Here is a 21107-nt window from a genome sequence, read left to right on the forward strand (position 1 = left end):
GAGAGAAATAAAAAGGGGTGGCTTTTGTCATCTTGCGTGAGTTATCGGATCGTGGCGTCAGTAGTGCCATAGGAGCAGGGATGATCTGTGCCTTTTAACTATGTTATACTTGCAAATACTGTAACAGTCGTATCTTTCCTGTGCTAGAGTGGGCAGACACACTCGGTACTAGTGATACGGCGGCTTAGTATGGCCTTTTTTACTCTTCAGGAGAAGACAAGTTGTATCCGAGCTCCCCAAGAGGTCGAATGCCGTTCCGTGGAACCGGTACAACTACCTCTTTGATCCTTCTAGGATGAAGTCAGGCAACCTTTGGCAGGGTTTTGGCTCCGGCTACTTGCAAGGAGCCCTGCCAAACGCCTATAGAAGAAATGGCTCCTTACAACTCACAAGGAGCTAGGAGCTCGAGCCATTTTTGTATAGAGGAGCTAGAGCCCGAAAAATGGTTTATATTAGCTTCTCCTCATAAATCTAAATATAAAATTATTATAAAACTGTCATTGGAGTCATTTTTACCAAATATTTTCTAAAACGGCATCAACTCCACCAAAGTACCAGACAAGTTGCTTCACAAAAAGAAGTGAGAGCTTGAGCCCTTTTAGAAAGAGCATAGCCTTAGCAAACGGGGCATGGAACCGAGGTTCCGGAGGAGCTCGGATGCCCCCTTGATTTGGCGTTAATTTACTGTAGAAAATGCCTATACAGATGTCTTGAAAATGGGCCGTTAATTGGCCACCTTTTTTAATAAAAGGTTGTTGTAGGATCATGGCAGCCTTTTCGAATCGGCATCTTAATAGCCGATACAGATGTCGCGAAAATAACTATAGCTTAACCGAAAAGCTCATAAGTTCAGATAGCTAAGCATTAACATAGCAGATAAAGAAGCTTTTTTTTTAACAGCGGCAAATACTCCATTTTCAAATTGTAAGTCATTCTGGCTATGTACCTAAATGTAATACATAATAAAAACTATATATCTAGAAAAGCTAGAGCGTCTTACCATTTGGAATGGAGGGAGTAGTAACCCTGTAATTCTATTGCATCTTTTACCAAGCCTTTGTTTGCCAAACAACAGAAAAACTAAGTGTTACACTATAGGATCTTACACAAAGCACGTCTTATCAATTACTACTGCATACAGACTTACGACTTCTAATACAAACAAAGACATGAATAGAAGATTCTTATATGTACCAGATCATCATCTACATGAAAACCAATCTAAACTTTGCACCTGGACTCATCGTTTTTTCATGGGGCCTGGTTCAGGTCAATCACATACCCAACTGGACCTCCACGGCCCATTGAGGCCCTACGAGAAAGTGACGGAGGCCTCCTCAGCTCAGCATGGACTGGCACAGGCATCTCATCAGAGTGCCCAGAAATGCAGAGCGATCCATTTTCATCCTGATCCCAGTAAACCTCAACCATGAGGCCTCTTGGATGCTCCTCTGTCTCAGTTCCAGGAACACCAACAAAACGAGCCCCCTTGGGAATCTGAATTGTCAAAGAGAGACACTCAAAGAACAGAACAGAGCCTTCTAAATGTATCCCTAGCAATTTTTTCTTTGCTAAACAACCAGATAAGCAAGTATCCCTAGCAATTTTTTCTTTTCTTTGCTAAACAACCAGATAAGCAAACTAGCCTACTTGATGGGAGATATTTCTGCATCTCAGATGTTTTCCTCCATCTATGATTAGAAGTGTGGTGGTGGTGTTAGGGTTATTGAGTACAGACCTGAATTGTTGCTCCTGATGACAGGTTGAGAGTCACCAAGGTACCTTCAGCAGTAGAGCTCTCCAGCTCTGCCTGCTTTGCAATGTTCAGGAAGACCTCTTCAAGTGTTGTCAGACCAAGTTGAATGTCTGATATTCCAAACTCCCCTTCCCTGTCTTGCAGCTCTCCAAAGAATCTCTGTTGTGGAAGTATTAATATATCATTTACTTAAAATGAAGTACATTAGAGCTCGGGTGCCAAGGTATTACCGTCAGAAGCGGTTCTTTGTGATGAGGGATGACAAATGTCAAGAATGTCCTGCTCTCCTCTTTTGGATTAATATCAAGTCGCTGTTTAAACACAAAAGAGAGAGGCATTTATATATCATGATGGTAAGAGACAAAACCTTAAGATGATCTTATTTAGTCATGAGACACATACTTCCTTGAAGAACCATTTGACAGCTTCTATGTTCGGATTAACTGGAGCCTCAGTGTTGCTGTTGATGTTGGGGCTCTGCATGTGGCCATTTCCAGAGAAATTAACGTTAGCGATGTATCCTGTTCCAAATTTCGACTTCAGCCTTATTGATGTCCCAATACACCGCAGTTTCCCCTTTGCCATTATAGCTATCCGATCACCAAGAATATCTGCCTCCTCCATGGAATGGGTGGTCAAGACAATAGCTCTTCCTTTCTTGGCCTCCTCTATGATGTCCCAAACATGCCTCCTTGTAATTGGATCCATGCCAGTAGTCTACATAACATATACTTACTTAGGTTGACATGTGACAGGGCCGCAGAGGTCTAAGAAACAAACCAATGAAAACTTTTCTATTTCCTCACCGGTTCATCGAGAAAAACCAATTTTGGGTCACCAATCAGTGCAATCGCGACACTTAGCCGGCGCTTCATTCCTCCACTGTAGCTGCCTGCTCTAGCATTAGTTACCTGGCTGAGCTTCACTTTGGCTAATGACTCCTCTGCTACCTGTGTCAGGTGATAACCATAGGAAGATCAACATCCAAGACCATATGAGTTTCAGAGAGAACAAGTCAAAAAATTATTTTAAGAAATATACTGATGTGATTGCTGCTGGAGGCAATCCCTTGATGCTGGCAAACAATTCCATGTGCTCTTTAGCTGTTAATGCATCCCACAGGATATCGAACTGTAAAGTAACACAAGACACATATTTATGTTTTTTTTTTCAAATACATCACCACTTGCATCAATAATATCAAAATGTCTAAAGCACCACCTGTGGGCAGACTCCGATCATCCTACGGATATTTGACATTCCCACAGTGCTTCGAACAGAATGACCATAAATGAATGCTGTGAGATGTTTGGTATGTATTATTAGCATGGCGGTTATTGTTTTGAGACAAAGAAACCAGAATGTTGCTTCAATGAACGATACTTACCATCACCTCCTGTAATTGGTGTGATTCCAGTCAGACAACTGATTGTAGTTGTTTTGCCAGCTCCATTGGGCCCAAGAAGACAAAATAGCTGGTCCTTCTCAAGGTTCACCCATAAGCCCTGAATAAATTTTTAGGTAATGAATAATCAGATCATGCCAAGCATAGTTGCATGTATTTATGTCAAAAATTAATAGATAACTTACTTTAACAGAATGAACAAAAACTAATAGATAACTTACTTTAACAGAATGAAATGGCTTAGATTTTGAGCATCTGCAACAACAACCAATGCTGAAAGTTCCTGGATATGTCTTCCGTAGACCATGTATTTGAACTGCAACACCAGGATCTACCGCATTGTTTGCAGCTTGTTCCTTGACTAGGTTTTGCTCCGCTAGAACATCCTCGTCAGTAGGGGTAGCATCATCAGCAGGACGGCTTGATCCAAAAAAGCTGAAGAGGCCTCCCTCTGGAATAAAGATTAATGGGTAGTGTAAGATACGAAAGCGGAAACAATGTGAGTAGTTATCAAATACTTCAATATCTGACCTTCCATCTTGCCTCCTTTACCCGTCCAGTATGAAGGCATAAGAAAGTAGAAAACTGACTTCCGGACACCGTTTACATTTGGAAGTATGTTGTCAAAGTATATCGCCAGGACAAACCACAAGAAAAATGTGGATATGAGCCACTTATAGATATCGTCCTGTAAGATATTTTGCAAACAATAAGCGATTGAAATCTAGTGACTAAAATACATAAAATCTAATAAGCAAAGTTTTGCACGTACAATAGTAATGACGCAGTCCGTCTCAAAAGATGGGCACTCCCCACGCTGATTCCAGCTAATACCTTTATCTTCAGGAGTGGCTGTTGCCTTGCCTAGAATGTTGAGGGCTTTGGCAAACAAATCAGGAGGAAATAAAGACCACAATGTCCGGTACAACTTTTTATAGTCAGCCGAATAAGGGAACCCAAAGGTGGTAACAAGCTGCACAGGAAGAACAAAGGTATTATCATATTTTCTGAAAAAAATGAAATACCGGATACATAAGATGATGATTAACAAAATATTACCTGAGTCAAGAACCCAATAATGAATATTGCAAATCCAACAGTAGTTGCCGATGCTGCCTTCGCTACGAACGTGGATATCATGAAGGCAAAACTAAGCTGCAGGAAACATGATGAATGTTTATGTAAAGGGGACATTTAAAAGAAACATATGCTTCACAAACTATGATAAGATTAGAAAATATACCAACAAAGTTCATCCATGAAATTTGTTGTTAACAAAATTGAGCATTACAAACAGGCAGAACTAAAACAAATAAATCGATCAATATTTGGAACTTACCATGTTCAGTTGGAACAGGAAGAACAGGAGGAATAGGATTCCAAAATTATTATGAAGGAAGAAATCGAACTGGAACATCATCCCAAAGAGCACAGTAAAAAGTGCTGAAAGTGTTGTAAGAAGGGCCTCCCAAGTAAACCACGATAACCAGTAAGCCGATTCATAGAGCCCCATGGTAGACATAGCCTGCAAATATATCAAAATTTTGGCTCACTTCGAGCATAAAGATAATGCTGGCAGACAGCGGTGAGTGAAGTTTGAACCTGACGAAGCTTTAGTTCTTTCTCTGCCACCAAGGCACTGATTTGGAAAACAAATCCAAACATTGCAATGGCAAGAAAGAAAGTTGGTCCTGCTTGAGCAATGGTAGAGAAGGTCTCTGTGGCTGGGTGAGCGAATTCCTTAAATCCGACAGTCCAGCTAAAATTTGGATCTGTTACATTCATGAAAAACACTTATTCCCAATGAACAATTAACTTACAGAACCAAACACAAAACTAACATTTAATTATGCATTACATACTAAAGAAACATTTGTGGACTCCACCTTCAGTAAGCAGGGTTTTAAAACTTTTTTAGTTTTTTTCTCTCCCACTTAATGAAAAATGTGCTTAGGCTTACAGTAAATAGTCTGAAAAAAATATCTGGCCAAGAAAATAGTATTTAAAAAGTTAAAGTAGCAGGAATTATTGTCACTGAAGATGGCAATACATAAAAGCAACAATTTCCTTAAAGAAGCATGGAAGAATTAATACCTCCAATAAGAAGTCTTGCCATTTCCCTCTCAGCTGCAACTTGGAGTGGTATTTGGAACTTGAAGGTCGGATCTTCGTATGTTCCTCTCCGTGCTACCGGAGTAGAGTTTGTCTGAATACCATACTTTATCTGGGTGGCATTTATATCTTGAAAATGCAAAGCACCAGGGCAGCGCATTGGGTTTTGAAACAACCAAGCATCAACATCATCCGGAGTCCTAAAACCTAAAACCTGAAAGAATCACTGAGAGCCAATCAGATGACATGTTGAGTGATTGTCAATTCTGGGGTGCAGTTGCAAAACTTGATTAAGTTTTGGCTAGTGCACAACTGCACATACTCTCTCAAGTCAGAAATATAAGTTGTTTTGGACTAGTACATGAGTAGTAACAAAGTGGCTCAAAGACTTTGCTGCCCTTCATTTATACACTGAGAAAGATGGGTCACTTATTTTGAAATGAAACTAAAGCAAGAATAAAGATAAAAGTGCCTATAAATTATAGGATGAGCAACATTAGGGAAGTACAAGGAAAGGTCGAAACATTTACTCGTGGACCCAAAGGGGTACTATATTTTTCAGTTTACCATCAGATTCAAGCTTATGTCAAATGACAAACTGATAGTGAATCGTAAGAAGGCAAACTATACTAGCCGTGAATACCATATTTTTACCTGATTAGCATAAAAAAAATAATCAGAAGCTGAATTTAAGTTAACTAATTCAGACTACATAATAGACTCATGAATGCCTGGACTCCAGTCTGAGCAGTTTTTCTGTATGCATTTTAAGCTCCTGATCAATAGAGTTTTGAGCATTGAAATAATATACTAATTTACACAAACCTAGGACCAGTTCATTGATATCATCACCTAATTTATGAGAACCCCACACTCTTCCCTAGAAATTCTCAAATATATTCGTAGTTAACATCCAAAGATGCATCCTCACCATCTTTGTTTCCAAGGAAAGGCCTTAGGACACACCAGAGCATGAAAGTGACATGAAACAACATTAACCGAATTTAGCTGTTCCTTGCAGACCTGGGAGTTTCCCAGCTCACATAATAAGCAACAAAATAGGCATCTTTTTTAATCTTCCATTTGGAAAGCTCGCAAATTCTACCCCCTAAATTCTGACGGGAGTGCCCACGGCTTGCATCAAAAAGTAAGATGGAACCAACTCAGATACTAAAATTGGGAGCATCAAGCCTTATGATGATTCAAGTTAACCATGAAGCTACGTCCAAGCCACTAAGCTCCAAAATGTTCATAAAGTTAAAAGGAGGTAAAACAACCTGTCACAGTGGACAAGAATTAGTAAAGTTAACTTGAAATAAATTTATTTTAAAATTCCAAAACCAAATCCTCTAAACTAATGCAAAATTCCTGTGTCAAAGAGGAAGTTATCACGCGGTTTTCTTTGTCCTCGAGGAAAAAAAAAACTCACTTCTGAAGTGAAATCCAATCATTGCCTACCCGGAATCCAGATTCCTGCTCTGAGAAAAATAAGAAAGAAAATCCAAAATCCTCACGCGAAACGTGCGAGCACCGCATTCCACGCCATCCAGACTGGTGAACCAAACTCCGCAGGCGAAAATCGCACATCAACAAAAATTCCCCACCAGAATGTATTAACAACAAAACCCAATCTCGCCCAACCCAGAGCGACAACTGACGGGGGCCGGGGGAGGGTCGGAAGGAATCTCGGGACCTTTTCGGGCGGTATGGGCCGGCCGGGGTTGTTGTTCCGGATGGCGTCGACAGAGGCCCCTGATGCGGGTGCTCCCGCCGTCGCTCCAGAGGAAGTCGTAGCAGGGGGACTTGATGAAGAACTTGTCCTCGCAGGGCGGGATCGGCGGCGCGACGAGCGGCTCCGGGTCCGGCACGTTGCGGTAGGCGGTGGTGCTGGAGAACCTGGAGCGGACGGCGCGGTCGATGCAGAAGATGAGGAAGATGAAGACGAGCGAGGAGAAGAGCTGCAGCGCGGCGGAGCGGCGGTTCCGCCAGGTGAGCGTGGCGTTCTTGCGGAGCAGCGCGCGGTACTGCTGCCACGCCAGCGCGCCGCCGCTCAGGAGCTCCATCGGGCCCGGACCGGATCGGTCGGTCGAGAGGCCCGGCCGCGGACCACCGGGGAGTTTCTTCTTGGCTAATGGCTAGCGCTCTCTCTCTCTCCCTCTCCCTCTCCCTCCTCGGTCTTGGAGCTTCCGGGGAGGAGTCTGAGGTTTGGGTATTTATAAGGGGGGCGTTTGAAAACGGCCAAGCGACGGACAGGAGGAAGACTCGGGTTTAGTGGGGCCCACCTGTCTGCCTGCAGCACATCGTTCTTTTGCGGCTAATGACTGAGCGGCACTAGCTGATTCATCCTCCTCCTCTATCTTATTCTTCCTTTTTTTGTTTAATAATTATACTAGTACGTACTTAGTATACGGCTCCGCTGATTCAGAGAGCAGCTCTTCCTCTTCCATTTTGATTTAGAGCCTTTTTGGCACGGCTTATGTCGGTTTCGGCTTTATCTATTTTGCGCAAATCGAAGCACTGTAGCGTGAAGCTGTTTTGTAAGCTGGGGTTAAAATAAACTAGAAGCCAGGAAAAACCAGTTTTTCTGGTTTCACCAGCTTTGGCTTCACCGATAAAGCCGTTTTAGATGAGCCGTACCAAAGGGGCTTTAATACTAATGATAATACTACCAGTACATGTACGTACTGTCTACGTCTACTAAAGAACACAATTAAAGGGTGGGCGCGTGTCAGTCGAACTAGTATAATTAAGTTTATAAAAAATAATATTAATATTTATATTTCTAAATAAATTTATTATGAAATATATTCTATAACGAATCTAATGGTATTTATTTTATATCATGAGTGTTAGTAATTTTTTATATAATTTTAATTAAAGTTTAGATTGACTTCTCGAAAAAAATAAAATTTGTTTTTTTACTGAGGGAGTACTATGCAATTCTCGCTTTTCGAGAAATCAAAGAGCTTGAACTTTGACTGAATTTATATAAAAAACTACTGTCATTCATGATATAAAATAGAACTTTTTTACTATGGTTGCGGAGACGTCAGGAAGCGTCAGCTGTGTCAATGATTGGTGGGCCTATATGAGAGAAGGCGTTGAGAGGCGTCAATGAGGGAGGCATTGGGAGGCGTTGGATGTGTCTATGGTCGGTGGGCCCATATGCGCCGTAATGCCTCCCAACGTCTACAAAGTTAAGAGGATTAGGACTTCAAATAAAAGAGTGGTAATTCCTTTTTCGTAGTTATTTTTTTTAATCAAGGGTAGAACAGTAAATCTAGCAAGCGGGAGCTACGACCATCCCGTACGTGGACCTGTCGGCGCCGGGCGTGGCCGCGGCGGTGGCTGACGCGTGCCGCAGTGTGGGCTTCTTCAGGGCGACCAACCACGGCGTGCCGGCGCGCGTCGCCGAGGCGCTGGAGGCCCGCGCGATGGCGTTCTTCGCGCTGCCTACGCAAGAGAAGCTGGACATGTCCGGCGTCGCCCGCCCCATGGGGTACGGCAGCAAGAGCATCGGCTCCAACGGCGACATCGGGTGGCTGGAGTACCTCCTCCTCTCCGTCAGCGCCAACACCGTCAAGGTCTCCTCCCTGCCGCCCTCGCTCCGGTAAGCTAGCTAGCTGTTGATCTTGCTTCGTCTTCGTCGTGCACGCACACCTGGGTCGACTCACTCAGCGGACTGGATGCATGAGCATGCAGAGCGGCATTGGAGGAGTACACGGCTGCGGTGAGGGAGGTGTGCGGGCGGGTGCTGGAGCTCATAGCGGAGGACCTAGGCGTGGACCAGTCCCTGATGAGGGCGATGGTGGTGGGGTGGGAAGGCAGCGACGAGCTGGTGCGCGTGAACCACTACCCGCCCTGCTCGCTTGAAGGGTCGAGATGGCGACTAGAGGGGGGTAAATAGTCTTTTCTAAAACTTAATCGCGTCGGCTAACCGATACAAATGCGGAATTAAAATTATCGGTCTAGCCAAGACTATACCCCGCTATATATGTTCACTAGCACCTTGCAAAGATAACAAATATGCAACAAAGGTGTCGGGCTAGCTAGAGCTCTCCTAAACAATTCTAGGAGCAAGGTTACACAAACCTATGTCACTAGTACTTTAAGCAATAAGGGAGCTCCTACACATGCTAGTAAGCAAAAGCACAAAGCTAACGATGCTCACTAGCAATGCTCAATAACAAGGCAACCAATGCCTAATTAGAGAGCGCAAATACTTAGCTACACAAACTAAGCAATGTGACTAACAAGGTTACTAAAACCAAATTAGCCACGCAAGGGAGCTACTTCTATGCTACATAAGCAAGAAGGTAATTAGCAAGCTACACAAGCTATCTAATTACAAGAGCAACTACACAAGCTTAATATGTATAAAAGTAATGGCAAGCTTGTGTAATGGGGATGTAAACCAACGGGAAGAATAAGGTTGACACGATGATTTTTCTCCCGAGGTTCACGTGTTTGCCAACATGCTAGTCCCCGTTGTGTCGACCACTCACTTGGTGGTTCGGCGGCTAATTAGCATCACCCGCTAAGCCCGCACGTCGGGCGCCGCAAGAACCCACCCCTTGAGTGAGGGTAGCTCAATGACACGCTTTACTAGAGTTGCTCTTCGCGGCTCCCGCGGGGCGAGCACAATGCCCCTCACAAGCACTTCTTCGGAGCGCCGCACAAGCTTCTTGCGCGCTTCGACGGAGACCACCACCAAGCCGTCTAGGAGGTGGCAACCTCCAAGAGTAACAAGCACCACCGGCTTGCAACTCGATCACCTAGTGCCACTCGATGCAACCTCACGATGCAATCGCACTAGAATCGCTCACTCACACAATCGAATGATCACTATCAAGTATATATGTGATGGAGGGCTCCCAAGCACTCACAAGCATGGACACTAAGTCCCTTGAGATGCTCAGCACCAGCCATGGCCGAAGGCCACTTCTATTTATAGCCCCAAGGGCTAAACTAGCCGTTACCCCTTCACTGGGCAACGGTCGGGCCGACCGGATGCTCCGGTCGTGTTGATCGGACGCTGGACCTCAGCGTTCGGTCGCTCGTAGACGACCACGTGTCCCGATTCTAACGGTCACTTGACTTGACCGGATGCAGCAGCTTCAACTGACCGGACGCTGGACCCTCAGCGTCCAGTCGTTTCCAGTAAGCTCCCGAGCATGACAGGACGCGTCCGGTCGAACGCGATCGGATGCAGCCAGCGTTCGATCACACTCCAGCTTCTGCGTCACCGTACGTCAGCCTGACCGGACGCAGCCTGCCAGCGTCCGGTGCATGCAGATCCAGCGTCCGGTCAGTTGACCGACGCCAGCATCTTCGCGACCAACTCGTTTTCACTTCTAACTTCTTCACCCTTGCACCAATGTGCTAACCACCAGAATTTGCATCCGGCGCAATAGAAAATAGGCATTCTATTTTCCCGAAAGCGCCGAATCCTGCCTCGCAAGCTCGGCGGGAGGGAGAGAGGGACCTAAACCCATCTCAACCCTGCAAACACCACCTCCTTTGTAAATGTGCCAACACCACCAAGTGTACACCACCATGAGTATGTGTGTTAGCATTTTCACAATCATTTCTCAAAGGATGTTAGCCACTCAACTTGCCACGCTACTCGATCCTAGCGACAATGCAAAGTTAGATCACTCGAGTGGCACTAGATGACCGATATGCAAACAAGTTTGCCCCTCTTGATAGTACAGCCATCTATCATAAACCCGGTCATAAACTTCTCTACACACCTATGACCGGTGAAATGAAATGCCCTAGGTTATACCTTTGCCTTGCGCATTTCATTCCATCTCCTCCAATGTTGATGCAACACATGCACCAACACGATCAACAATGATATGATCCACTTCATATCATTATATGATCATATTGGTTCATCGATCTTGACTCTACTTGCTCTTCGCCGTTGCCATCGTCCATCGGCGCCAAGTCTTGCTCAAGCTTCACCGCCACGCGGTCCATCACTCCAAAGCCTTCGACTTGCCCTTCACGCTTGCAACCGGTCCATCAAGCCAAGTCTTGTCTTGATCTTCTCCACCTTGATCACATGACTCAATGTCATGTCTTATGTGTATTTAAGCTCCTTCATCATCACATGTGTGAGCTTTGCAACATCTCCAAGCCATTTTCACCTTCATGGCATATGTTGCTCACACACATGTATCTATGGACTAATCATCTGTGTATCTCATATAAACATAATTAGTCCACCTAAGTTATCACTCAATTACCAAAACCAAACAAGGACCTTTCATCGCTGCTGCCGCTGGTGGACTGCGGCGTGACGGGGTTCGGGGAGCACACGGACCCGCAGATCATCTCCGTGCTCAGCTCCAACCGCACGGCGGGCTTGCAGATCAAGCTCCGGGACGGCAGGTGGGTCCCCGTGCCCCCTGCCCCGGAATCCTTCGTCGTCAACGCACGGGATGGTCGGAAGGGAGATGTGCGAAATGACCATAATGCCCTTGGACGAATAAAATCAACAAAAATAACTATTTTGGGTAAGCATCAGGAAGCGTCAGGAAGCGTTAGAAAGCATTTCCAACCATTGTAAAAGGACTCTATAAAATAAGTACCATTAGATTAGTTATATTATAGAATATAATCTCATAATAAATTTTGTTTGAAGACATAAATGCTAATATTATTTACTGTAAACTCGATCAAACTTGAATGATTTGGACTAGCACGGATCCCATAATTACACTCTTTACCCGGACGCAGGGAGCACGTACAGTACAACTCCGCTCGGACTGTTTGCTGCTGAATGCTAACGCTGCAGAAAGCCAGAAACTGTGATGTGTTGTTTGGGCTACAGGTGTTGCTGGCTGGCAGCAACAGCCAACTCAAACCGGTCATGCTAATACTACAGCATAGGAGTACTCGTATACTTTTGCTGGCGCAAGTAGTGACGCGGATTAACCAATGGTGAGTGGAGTAATAGCAAACAAATTCAATTAAATGGATGAAATAAATTTGGTTGGCGGTATTTAATTTCAGGGATTACACTTTTTTTTATTTCCGTGATGATACTACGTAGGTAGACGGATGATGCGTCCTCGTTGATATCAGTTTATTTGGAGGCGTACTCAATTTATTGTCCTTTCTGGGCTTTGGATGCGTGTAGTAGAAATTACTCCTAGATGAGAGCAAAACAGAAAGGAAAAGAAAAAGATCACACACGCATAGCTACACAGGGCAAATCATACATCGACAAAGTACCGTATTGTGTCTACATTCCAGTGGACCGCATCCTTTCGACCAAAATTAGGTTATATAGGATGGGTCATGGAGACTTCGTGCACTCGATGTTGGATCGTCGCCTTGTGCGTTCAAAATACTATACTTCATATCCAACGCTCCAAAATAGGAAAAGAATATTTTCATCTAGTGATGTATATGACCTGAGTTTTATCGATACGTATGGCAATCCTATCCTTGGCACTGTCCCTCAGCCCGTAGGTCCGACATAAGGTTAGAATCCGAGCACTAATGACTCAGGCCCTTCAGAAGGGGGCCTGCTTCGCCTTCCACCTAAGTTGCGTAAGAAAAGGCCAAAGCCAATCGTCCTAAGGAACAGTCAAGTTTTATAGGGTCTTTCTGTTTAGGTACTAGTAGTCCACATCTTCACAGACATGTTGTTCTTGACAGATATAGGTACAAAATTTCATCTAGGATTAAGGTACGGGTGTAAGATTGTACCACGATACAGGTGCAGGCATGTCCTTCAACCTTAGTGCTTAAAATGAAAGGGTTCCATGTAGACAATCTAACTTATGGGTTAAATATCATAACATACAGAATAGATGCAAAATGATACGTGAAGGTATAGGTGCCGGTATAAAAGTTTACATGTTAAGAAATCTGTTTTGGACAGATATTTACTCTCTCTATAGGTAATCATTGTGTTGATGTGTTTATTTTTCTCAGATTCAGTCTATTGTTGGGTGTTGTGGCCGAGGGCTCCCCCCTTGCTTTTCTAGTTGTTTTTGTTTTTCTTTGCATCTTGTGGTGATCCTTAGATTAACTAGGCTCAACTTGTACTTAAAAACTTCTACTTGTTCTTAATGAAATACGTGTCAAGGACACCGTCGAGAAAATCAATGGTCTCCATTCTCAAATGACTCACCACGCGCTTTGGCTGCTGATCACTTTCTCAGTACCCATATTCCAAAACACCATACTTCGTGAATAACTGAGTATTACTAGTATAATACCCGTGCTAAAGCTACGGTTTTATTTCAGAGATGCATTTAAAAACAACCAAACGGTGATATTTTTTTTCCCAAATTTGAAATTTCACACAATTGTATATGACCATATATACGCATAATAAGGCATAATAAATTTCACCCAATCGTCATTTCCTATGATTGTTGTCTGCATAATGGTTAGCATGCAGTTCCGAACGGCGGCTGCTCTTTGAGGGTTATCGCCTCACCTTAACATATGATGATTGTTTATTAATCAGGGTGAATGATAACAAACGGTGTATATAATACCAATAAGTATCATGATTTGGTTTTTAAACCTCAAAATATCATTGGAAGATATATTTGAGAGAAGAAAATAACATGAGCTGGTTCATCTGAAAAGATTGGAAGTTAAATTTAAATATATATATTATTCGTATAAAAAAAGAACTCGATGTTCATTAACCAACTCTCAAATGTTTTGGAATAGTAGTGGTTATATGAAAAGATATTGGAAGGTATATGGCTTGTTTAATTTGCTTGTTTCCCAGGTAGGGTTGTCTGCTGATGTGAGCATTCGTACGCCTCGGATTTGAACTGCCTAGGGCTCAGATCTCTCTACCTAGGAACAGACCTGCCTGGTAAGGGTGCAAACAAACAACCCCATGCGTTGCAACCGAAGAAAAAAAAAAGCTATCAAAAGATATGTGTAATGATATATTTTTATTTTATAATTTATTTAATGTTGTCCATGACAACCATTATATATATATATATATATATATATATATATATATATATATTAATATTGGTAATAATATGACAATGCTCTATTAAATCCATATTAAAATAAAATAGAATTTTTATAGATTTTTCTCTCATTGTTTACTTGCGAATATAACGTAACTTTAGTTTCCACGCTATTCATGTGTCGGTAAAGTTAAATATAAAGTTTCACGATTTCCTTTAAGGACCCATGAAAATATCTATACCTAATATTTGTTTACTAGAGAAAGGTCAAGGTTCAAAGAGCCGTATTATTATATTTATAGTATTTGTGTTCGTGCGTTGCGACAGAACCTACAGCTTATGGGTGTAGTCACCTAAACAACCTGCTCCTCGGAGATTTATTTAAGGATCGCGTTGTCTATTCCAATACATGTTGGAGTCAGACGGCATAGCATTGTTGGACGCATCTTCTAATCAGGCACTATATTATTATTGGACGCATGTTGTTGTTCTAACTCGTATGGGCATTAGTCGTGAGTACATGTCACATGCGGGAAAGAGAGAAGCGCAAGGGTATTGTGAGAAGTAAAAAAGGACAGTTAGAAGAACCCCTTTGCTCTCTAATAACAAATATATATAGATATAGAATATAAATATAGATTAGATCAACAACAAATTACGTCAGTCCACGATTTCATTAGTCCGACCATTGATTGATCAAAGTTGTAATAAAAATAAGTTTTATTTCTAATTATAATTGTATCAAGAATGTAGTGATGAGAATATTTATTTATTAGAGATATTATATTTATTATTTATTTATTTGATGTTTATATGAAAACCAAAAGACAATAGGAAAAGATAAATAACAGAAAAAATTCATGAAACGGACACGGAAGAAACGACTGAAGATACTCCTTGACAAAAAAAAGCAGAAAAAAAGAAAATAAAACAGAAAAGGAGAAACGGACACGGGAAAATCACTCAACATGTCTGGTTCATGTGAATAGTGTCCATGTGAGGGGCTGGCCTGTTCGGTTGGCTGGTTCGTATCGTTGCTGGTTCGTTTATGTGAGAGAAAAGTACTGCTGACTGATTCATGCGAATAGTATCCATATGAGGGGCTGGCCAGGCAGCCCAGCCAGCCAGTCCGAGCCGAACAGGCCGATTCCTGAACAGAAAAGGTGGGAAACGGAACACAAACCGGAACGGGAACACGAAACAACAAATAGAAAAGGCCATCGCGGCCGAAATAGGAAAGGGAAAAAGCTCCAAACGAACATGGAAAAAACGTGCTGACAAAAAATTTATCGTAGGTGACCGAGCATGTGCAACGTTGGACGAAAAGTTTTATTAGCACAAATTTTGCCTCTTCAGTATTAGATATAGATATAGATATAGATATAGATATAGATAAGACTTTTTTTTTATACACGTATATTCACTTCTATCCACATGTGTTGGTGTGAAATAGAATGGAACTTAGTTTAATTCAATTCCAATCCATTTTAAAACATGTGGATTGAGATGAATACATGTGTATTCAAACAAGGCCTAAAAGAGAGATTTGTTAGGGTGCTGGGAGGAACCGGTGTTTCTCCAAGCGTATTTTTTCCAACCGTCTAATATAAAATAAATTAATTAAATGTAATTAAGGGTAGTTTAGGCATTTTACTTCGCACATAAACTTGGATCCGCATCTTCCTTATATCGGCTGTCGCATGAACTAAGGCACGCACCGCCGGCCGCCTCAGTGAAGAACCTCGACGCCAGCAGGGTCTACACCTACGAGGGCAGCCTGTAGGGTCTTGATGTAGACCATCTGGAGGCTGTTCGGTAGGTCGTAAACGATCATATACGAACGTGGATTATAAGCTAGAATATTATTTTTCTCTCACACCAAACCAGCTAAACCAATCAGCAGTAAATAATCTACGATCCAACCCAACCAGCCGAACAAGCTGCGGAGGGCATAGCAGTCTACACCTACAAGGGCCTGCAACTAGTACGGCTGCAGGGATTGCTGGTGCCAACACCTATACGGGGCTCAGTGCTGGCCGCTTGGGAGGTACTGCCTCCGGGCTCCGGCTAGTCGATATGTGAAGGGACTTGCCGGCGCTCGTCCAAGGACCAACCGTTAACTTGCTGCAAGGGCTAGATGCTCGCCCAAGAAATCAGCGACGAGATTCTCATCCTCTTCCACGATGACCAACTGCATTAAACAATTCGTGATCGCATTTTCTGTAGTGCGGCGTCGTCGATTTGGCGACCGCCGCCGCGGAATAGAATGGGCACCATCTTGAATCGTTGTTTGCTGCATCGGTGTTCATAGGTCAGTCTAGGAAAGTACAATTCTATCCTCTAGCTTTCATTTAGATCAGTTCCTGGCCCACCAAATTTTTAGTTTCGGTCCACAACTTAAGTTTCTCTAAACTGGTTCCTCCTAATTTTTAACAATTCGACCTAGTTGAATGAAGGGCTCTCATTATTTCTAAGCATTGTAAAAATTCTTTATAAAAGAAACTCGATCAAATATGATTATTATTTTCCTCAAGAGGAGAAAAGGAGAGTAGAACTTTAATTTCCTTTTAAAATCACAAATCTCCAAGTAAATACATCATGCTCCATAAGCAAATGGTGACTACATAGTACCATATTACATTGAACATACCGCCACAACTAAAAACACATGTCTGCCGTGGGTGCCGTAAATGGATCCGTTAGTCAATTTTGCATGGGTATAGATGTATCATGTATTGGTTTATGGGCATCTATAATGTATAGAATTGAACCACCCAAGTTTCCATACGAAAACGTAACATCATCGGTTAAATTTCTCATAATGTTTCGAAGTAGGAGGTTGGATCTATACATGGGGCCCACAATATTAAAATTTTGGCAACCCAACTTCTCTTCTAGTCGTGCATGGGAGTGGGTAAAAGCAGGAGAGAGGAGAAAGATGGGAGCGGGTTCTATACACGAGAACGGTTCTCTATAAAATTAGGCACACATTGTATGGAGCTGGCTCAATAAGCGATAAAACCGGGATGGAACCTTCACTGTAGATGCTCTGAAGGGCACATGTGAACCTTTCACAAACCAGGGATTATTATTTTTTCATACAAAGACGTAACATCATCGGTTAAATTCCTCGTAATGTTTCGAACTAGGAGGTTGGATCTATACATGGGGCCCACAGTCTTAAAAATTTGGCAACCCATCTTCTCTGCTTGTCATGCATGGGAGTGGGTAAAACTAGGAGAGAGAAGAAAGATGAGAGCGGGTTCTATATATACATGAGAACGATTTCTCTGTAAAATTAGGCGCACATTGTATGGAGCTAGCTCCATAAGAGATAGGACCGGGATGTGGAACCTCCACTGCGATGCTTTGAAGGGCACATGTGAACACTGGCGGAGCCACCACCCGGCCACCCCGGGCGGCCGGCCGGGCTCGCCGGCGAATTTTAATGGAAAATTTGCATTGTATGAAAGAATAGCACCGTAATTTATTAACTTTATTAGCTAAATACTTGTTGAATAATGAAGATTGCCTAGGCTTCTAAAAGCTTCTGCCTCCGCCACTGCATGTAAAGCTTTTAGGGAAGTCCACCATCAACACTCATCGTTGTCGTGAGAAGGACACCTGGGTTAAATAAACCGTTATATATGTACCTGATTTTTAAACGTATGGAATTGACTTAATGCATGTCCTGAACATCATCAGTTGTGCTTGTCTCACATTGCGAGGTAGTAGAATGATATATAGGATAGAGTAGACTTATCTCACAATGCAAGTTGCCTTAGTTTGAATGAGGTTCAAGGTCAAACAGTGCCATGTATATAGTCTCGAGGTAGTACCATTAGAGATTAATTTTGTTTATTATATGAGAAGGCATTACAAGAATCTTATGCTTGGAGATGAAGCAAGCAGGAGGCGTGGTTACAATTACACATGCTCTCATCCTCATACTTGGGCTTGAATAAAGTCCAAGTAGGATCTCCATGTACATGCTGATGAGGTTGATGCATCCTTACTTCATCACTGCCTGGCCCCAAACATTGTGCCCAAGATGCTATAGGGAAGCCAACTAGTTTTTTATATAATATTTTAACCTTAATAAAAAAGTAGTATACAAAGTATATATATATTTTATATTTACAGCAAGGTCCTGAAGCAAGGGCTCCCTAGTTCAGTATAAATTTTTGCTAGGTGCCATGTTTAGGAACCTTACTTCTGACAAACTGTGAATTCTCCATGGCAATTAGTTTGATGTGGAGAGCCGTACATGTTTGACCGACTTGTCAGTACCTTGATTCGGACACAGTTGGGATAAATTTGTTCATTTTTGTTGCATTTCTTCTTTTCCTGGAAAACAACTACTACCGCCTAGTAGACAAAACGTGTTGACTCGTAGCAATTCAAACTGGTCTTGGTGATGATTAACGGTTTGGGATGCTTGAAGGTGAAGAAATTAGAGTTTACTTTTGTCGCCAGTACTTTCTTGGCAGTTTCTTGGTTAGCGCTGACCACCTAACAAACGAATTCATGACCATTATGTTACTCTACAAGCAAATGTTATAATTAATGATACGCACATCGTCAGAGAAGATTTGTAGTCACATGGGAAAGCGTTTTAGCGTTGGTTACTTACCATTGTTTAGGTAGACACATGGATCTTTGTAATGGAAGGCAGCAACACTTGAATTTCCACAATCTACTACAAGTCAAATGCTTCATGCCACCAAGAACGATGGCCTCCCCCATCTATACCAAAAAAAAAAAAACAGAAACTTTCCAGAATCTACAGGTCAAATGCTAATGTGTGGTATACTAGTCAAGCAGCGTTGGCAAGAAACGGCAGAGGACACTTTCGATTAACGCCCTTGGATGTTGAGCTATTCGCATAAGTATGTCATCAACAAATATTTCACAACTTACCCCGCAAAAGAAAATATTTCACAGTTCAGCGCAGATAGAGCTCGCTGCACGCGGTGACGGGATCCGTTAGTCAACTCACAAGTGGTCTTTTCATCGACGCGCACGCGCGGCTGAGGAAGGACAGGAGAGAGGAGTTGTCCTGTGAAAGACACCTGCATTTGAATTGCTGACTCAGCGATTTTGATTAAGGGTCCGAATAAATATGATTCTATTTTTAGTGTGATAAAATATATAAAATTATATGTTTCAATAACTTTTTAAAAACTTTTACACTATTTATAACCCAAATATAACATTTTAATAAAAAATGTGTGAAAATTGATATTTTTTGGCTATAAATTCAAATATTATATAGGTATTAAATAAAATCTACTGTGCTTGGGAGGTGGGGCCCCCGGCTCCGCCACTGCCGGACGGTAATCTGCACACGTGCCTGCGATCAACTGATGTTACTCCCTCGGTCTCTCCTTCTAAAGTAAGGCCATGTTCGCTTATGGTATGAATCGTACTATTTTAACGAACCAATAATGTTTTTTCTCATAACAAACCAGCGAACAATACTTTAGCCATGGTTTTTTAGCAAATCAAACAGGGCCTAAGTCTCTGTCTCACAACTTACTCCCTTCGTTCTAAAATACTAGTAAGTCTCTATCTCGCAGTTCGATGAGTCAATCAATCTCAACTTTAATTAGGTTTACAAAAATAATATCAGTATTTGTATCTTTAAAAGGTTTATTATGAAAATATACAACATGATTAATCTAATAATGCTTACCTTGTATAGTAAATATCAGTATTTTTTATATATATTTGGTCAAAGTTGAAATTGTTTGACTTCTCAAAATACTAGACGCTTATTTTGAGACGGATGGAGTACTCTAGTCGTTAACTAACTTGATCAATATGCTTGTCACCATCAGCTTTAATATGTACGCAGTATAGTTGGCCATGTAGCCCGAGGCACGACGGCACGGCACGAAGCCCGTTTTTTTAGCCCGACACGAGCACGGCACGGCCCGGTGACATGCGGGCCCGGGCTAGCCCGGCCCGAGGGAGCAGGCCGTGCCTGGGCCGCTGCTCAGGCACGTCGGCCGGCACGGCACGACCTGCTACAGTCGAGCCGGCCCGCTGGCGGCATGGCCTGCCTACCGTGGTGCTGCCTCCCCAGCTCCCCCTCCTCATATGGCCCCACGCGGCCACGCCCTACCGCCCCACGCATCCCTCACCCATCCTCGCTGCCCGCTCTGCTCTTCGGGCTCCGGCTCTCCCTCTCCCCCTTGGCCTCTCCGCTCTCGCTCTCCCTCTCCCTCTCGGCCTCTTCGCTCTCCCTCACCGAGCTCAGGGCGCGCCGGCGCGGCGACGGCCCCTCCCCTCAGAAGTCCACGCCCCCACCACCCAGGCATCCCTAGCCCCATCCCCGCTGCCCACTCCGCTCTTTGGCTCTCCCTCTCCCTCTCGGCCTCTCCGCTTTCGCTCTCCCTCTCCCTCTTGGCCTCTCCGCTCTCCCTCACCGAGCTCAGGGCGCGGCGACGGCCCCTCCCCTTAGAACCGCACGCACGGTGGCGCAGCGCGACGGCCTCTTCCCGTGGCATCCTCCCTTCTTCCTCGCAGGGCAGGCGGCGCAGAGGCCTCCTCCCCATGGATCCAGGCGCAGGGGCGGCGTAGAGGCCTCCTCCCCACGGATCCATGCGCAGGGCATCGCAGAGGCCTCCTCCCCACGGATCCACGAGCAGGGGTGGCGCAGAGGCCTTCTCCCCACAGATCCACGCGCAGGGGTGGCTCCCCCTCGAATCCGTGCACAGGGGCGGCGCAGAGGCCTCCTCCCCACGGATCCACGCGCAGCGTGCCTCTCCTCCGAGGCTCCGAGCTCCCTCTCCCTCTCCTCAGAGCCCTGTGATTTTTGTTGTTTTTTTTTTATTTTTCTTACTAGAATGAGATGAACAAGCTT

The 21107-nt window shown here is 43.5% G+C and overlaps 2 protein-coding genes across 2 annotated transcripts; one reads left to right on the forward strand and one right to left on the reverse strand.

Moving 5' to 3' along the window:
* Positions 1-1015: 1015 nt before the first annotated feature.
* On the reverse strand, positions 1016-7455 carry LOC136500978 (ABC transporter A family member 2-like). Its single transcript, XM_066496465.1, is given in 17 exon segments — positions 1016-1497; positions 1739-1915; positions 1987-2067; positions 2159-2473; positions 2563-2706; positions 2798-2887; positions 2978-3054; positions 3144-3261; positions 3383-3612; positions 3693-3849; positions 3934-4134; positions 4221-4316; positions 4501-4686; positions 4764-4933; positions 5256-5487; positions 6967-7017; positions 7019-7455. Coding segments are annotated over 17 exon segments (2889 nt in total). The 5' UTR covers positions 7337-7455; the 3' UTR covers positions 1016-1251.
* Positions 7456-8448: 993 nt separating this feature from the next.
* On the forward strand, positions 8449-16504 carry LOC136499817 (gibberellin 2-beta-dioxygenase 3-like). The gene is made up of 5 exons (XM_066495337.1): positions 8449-8502; positions 8558-8883; positions 8976-9138; positions 11551-11739; positions 16466-16504. Exons 1-5 carry the CDS (start codon positions 8449-8451, stop codon positions 16502-16504), a joined length of 771 nt encoding a protein of 256 aa, XP_066351434.1.
* The last annotated feature ends 4603 nt before the right edge of the window (positions 16505-21107 follow it).

The sequence above is a fragment of the Miscanthus floridulus genome, chromosome 13 (genome assembly GCF_019320115.1).
Source record: "Miscanthus floridulus cultivar M001 chromosome 13, ASM1932011v1, whole genome shotgun sequence".
Lineage (NCBI taxonomy): Eukaryota > Viridiplantae > Streptophyta > Magnoliopsida > Poales > Poaceae > Miscanthus > Miscanthus floridulus.

Bases quoted from the DNA above. Each gene is read 5' to 3' on its own strand.
- LOC136499817 (XM_066495337.1), top strand. From the start codon at position 8,449: ATGCCTCCCAACGTCTACAAAGTTAAGAGGATTAGGACTTCAAATAAA. The intron at 9,139-11,550 runs TCGCTTGAAGGG...AAGGACCTTTCA, and splicing joins TGAACCACTACCCGCCCTGC to TCGCTGCTGCCGCTGGTGGA. The intron at 11,740-16,465 runs GTGCGAAATGAC...CATTTTCTGTAG, and splicing joins GGGATGGTCGGAAGGGAGAT to TGCGGCGTCGTCGATTTGGC.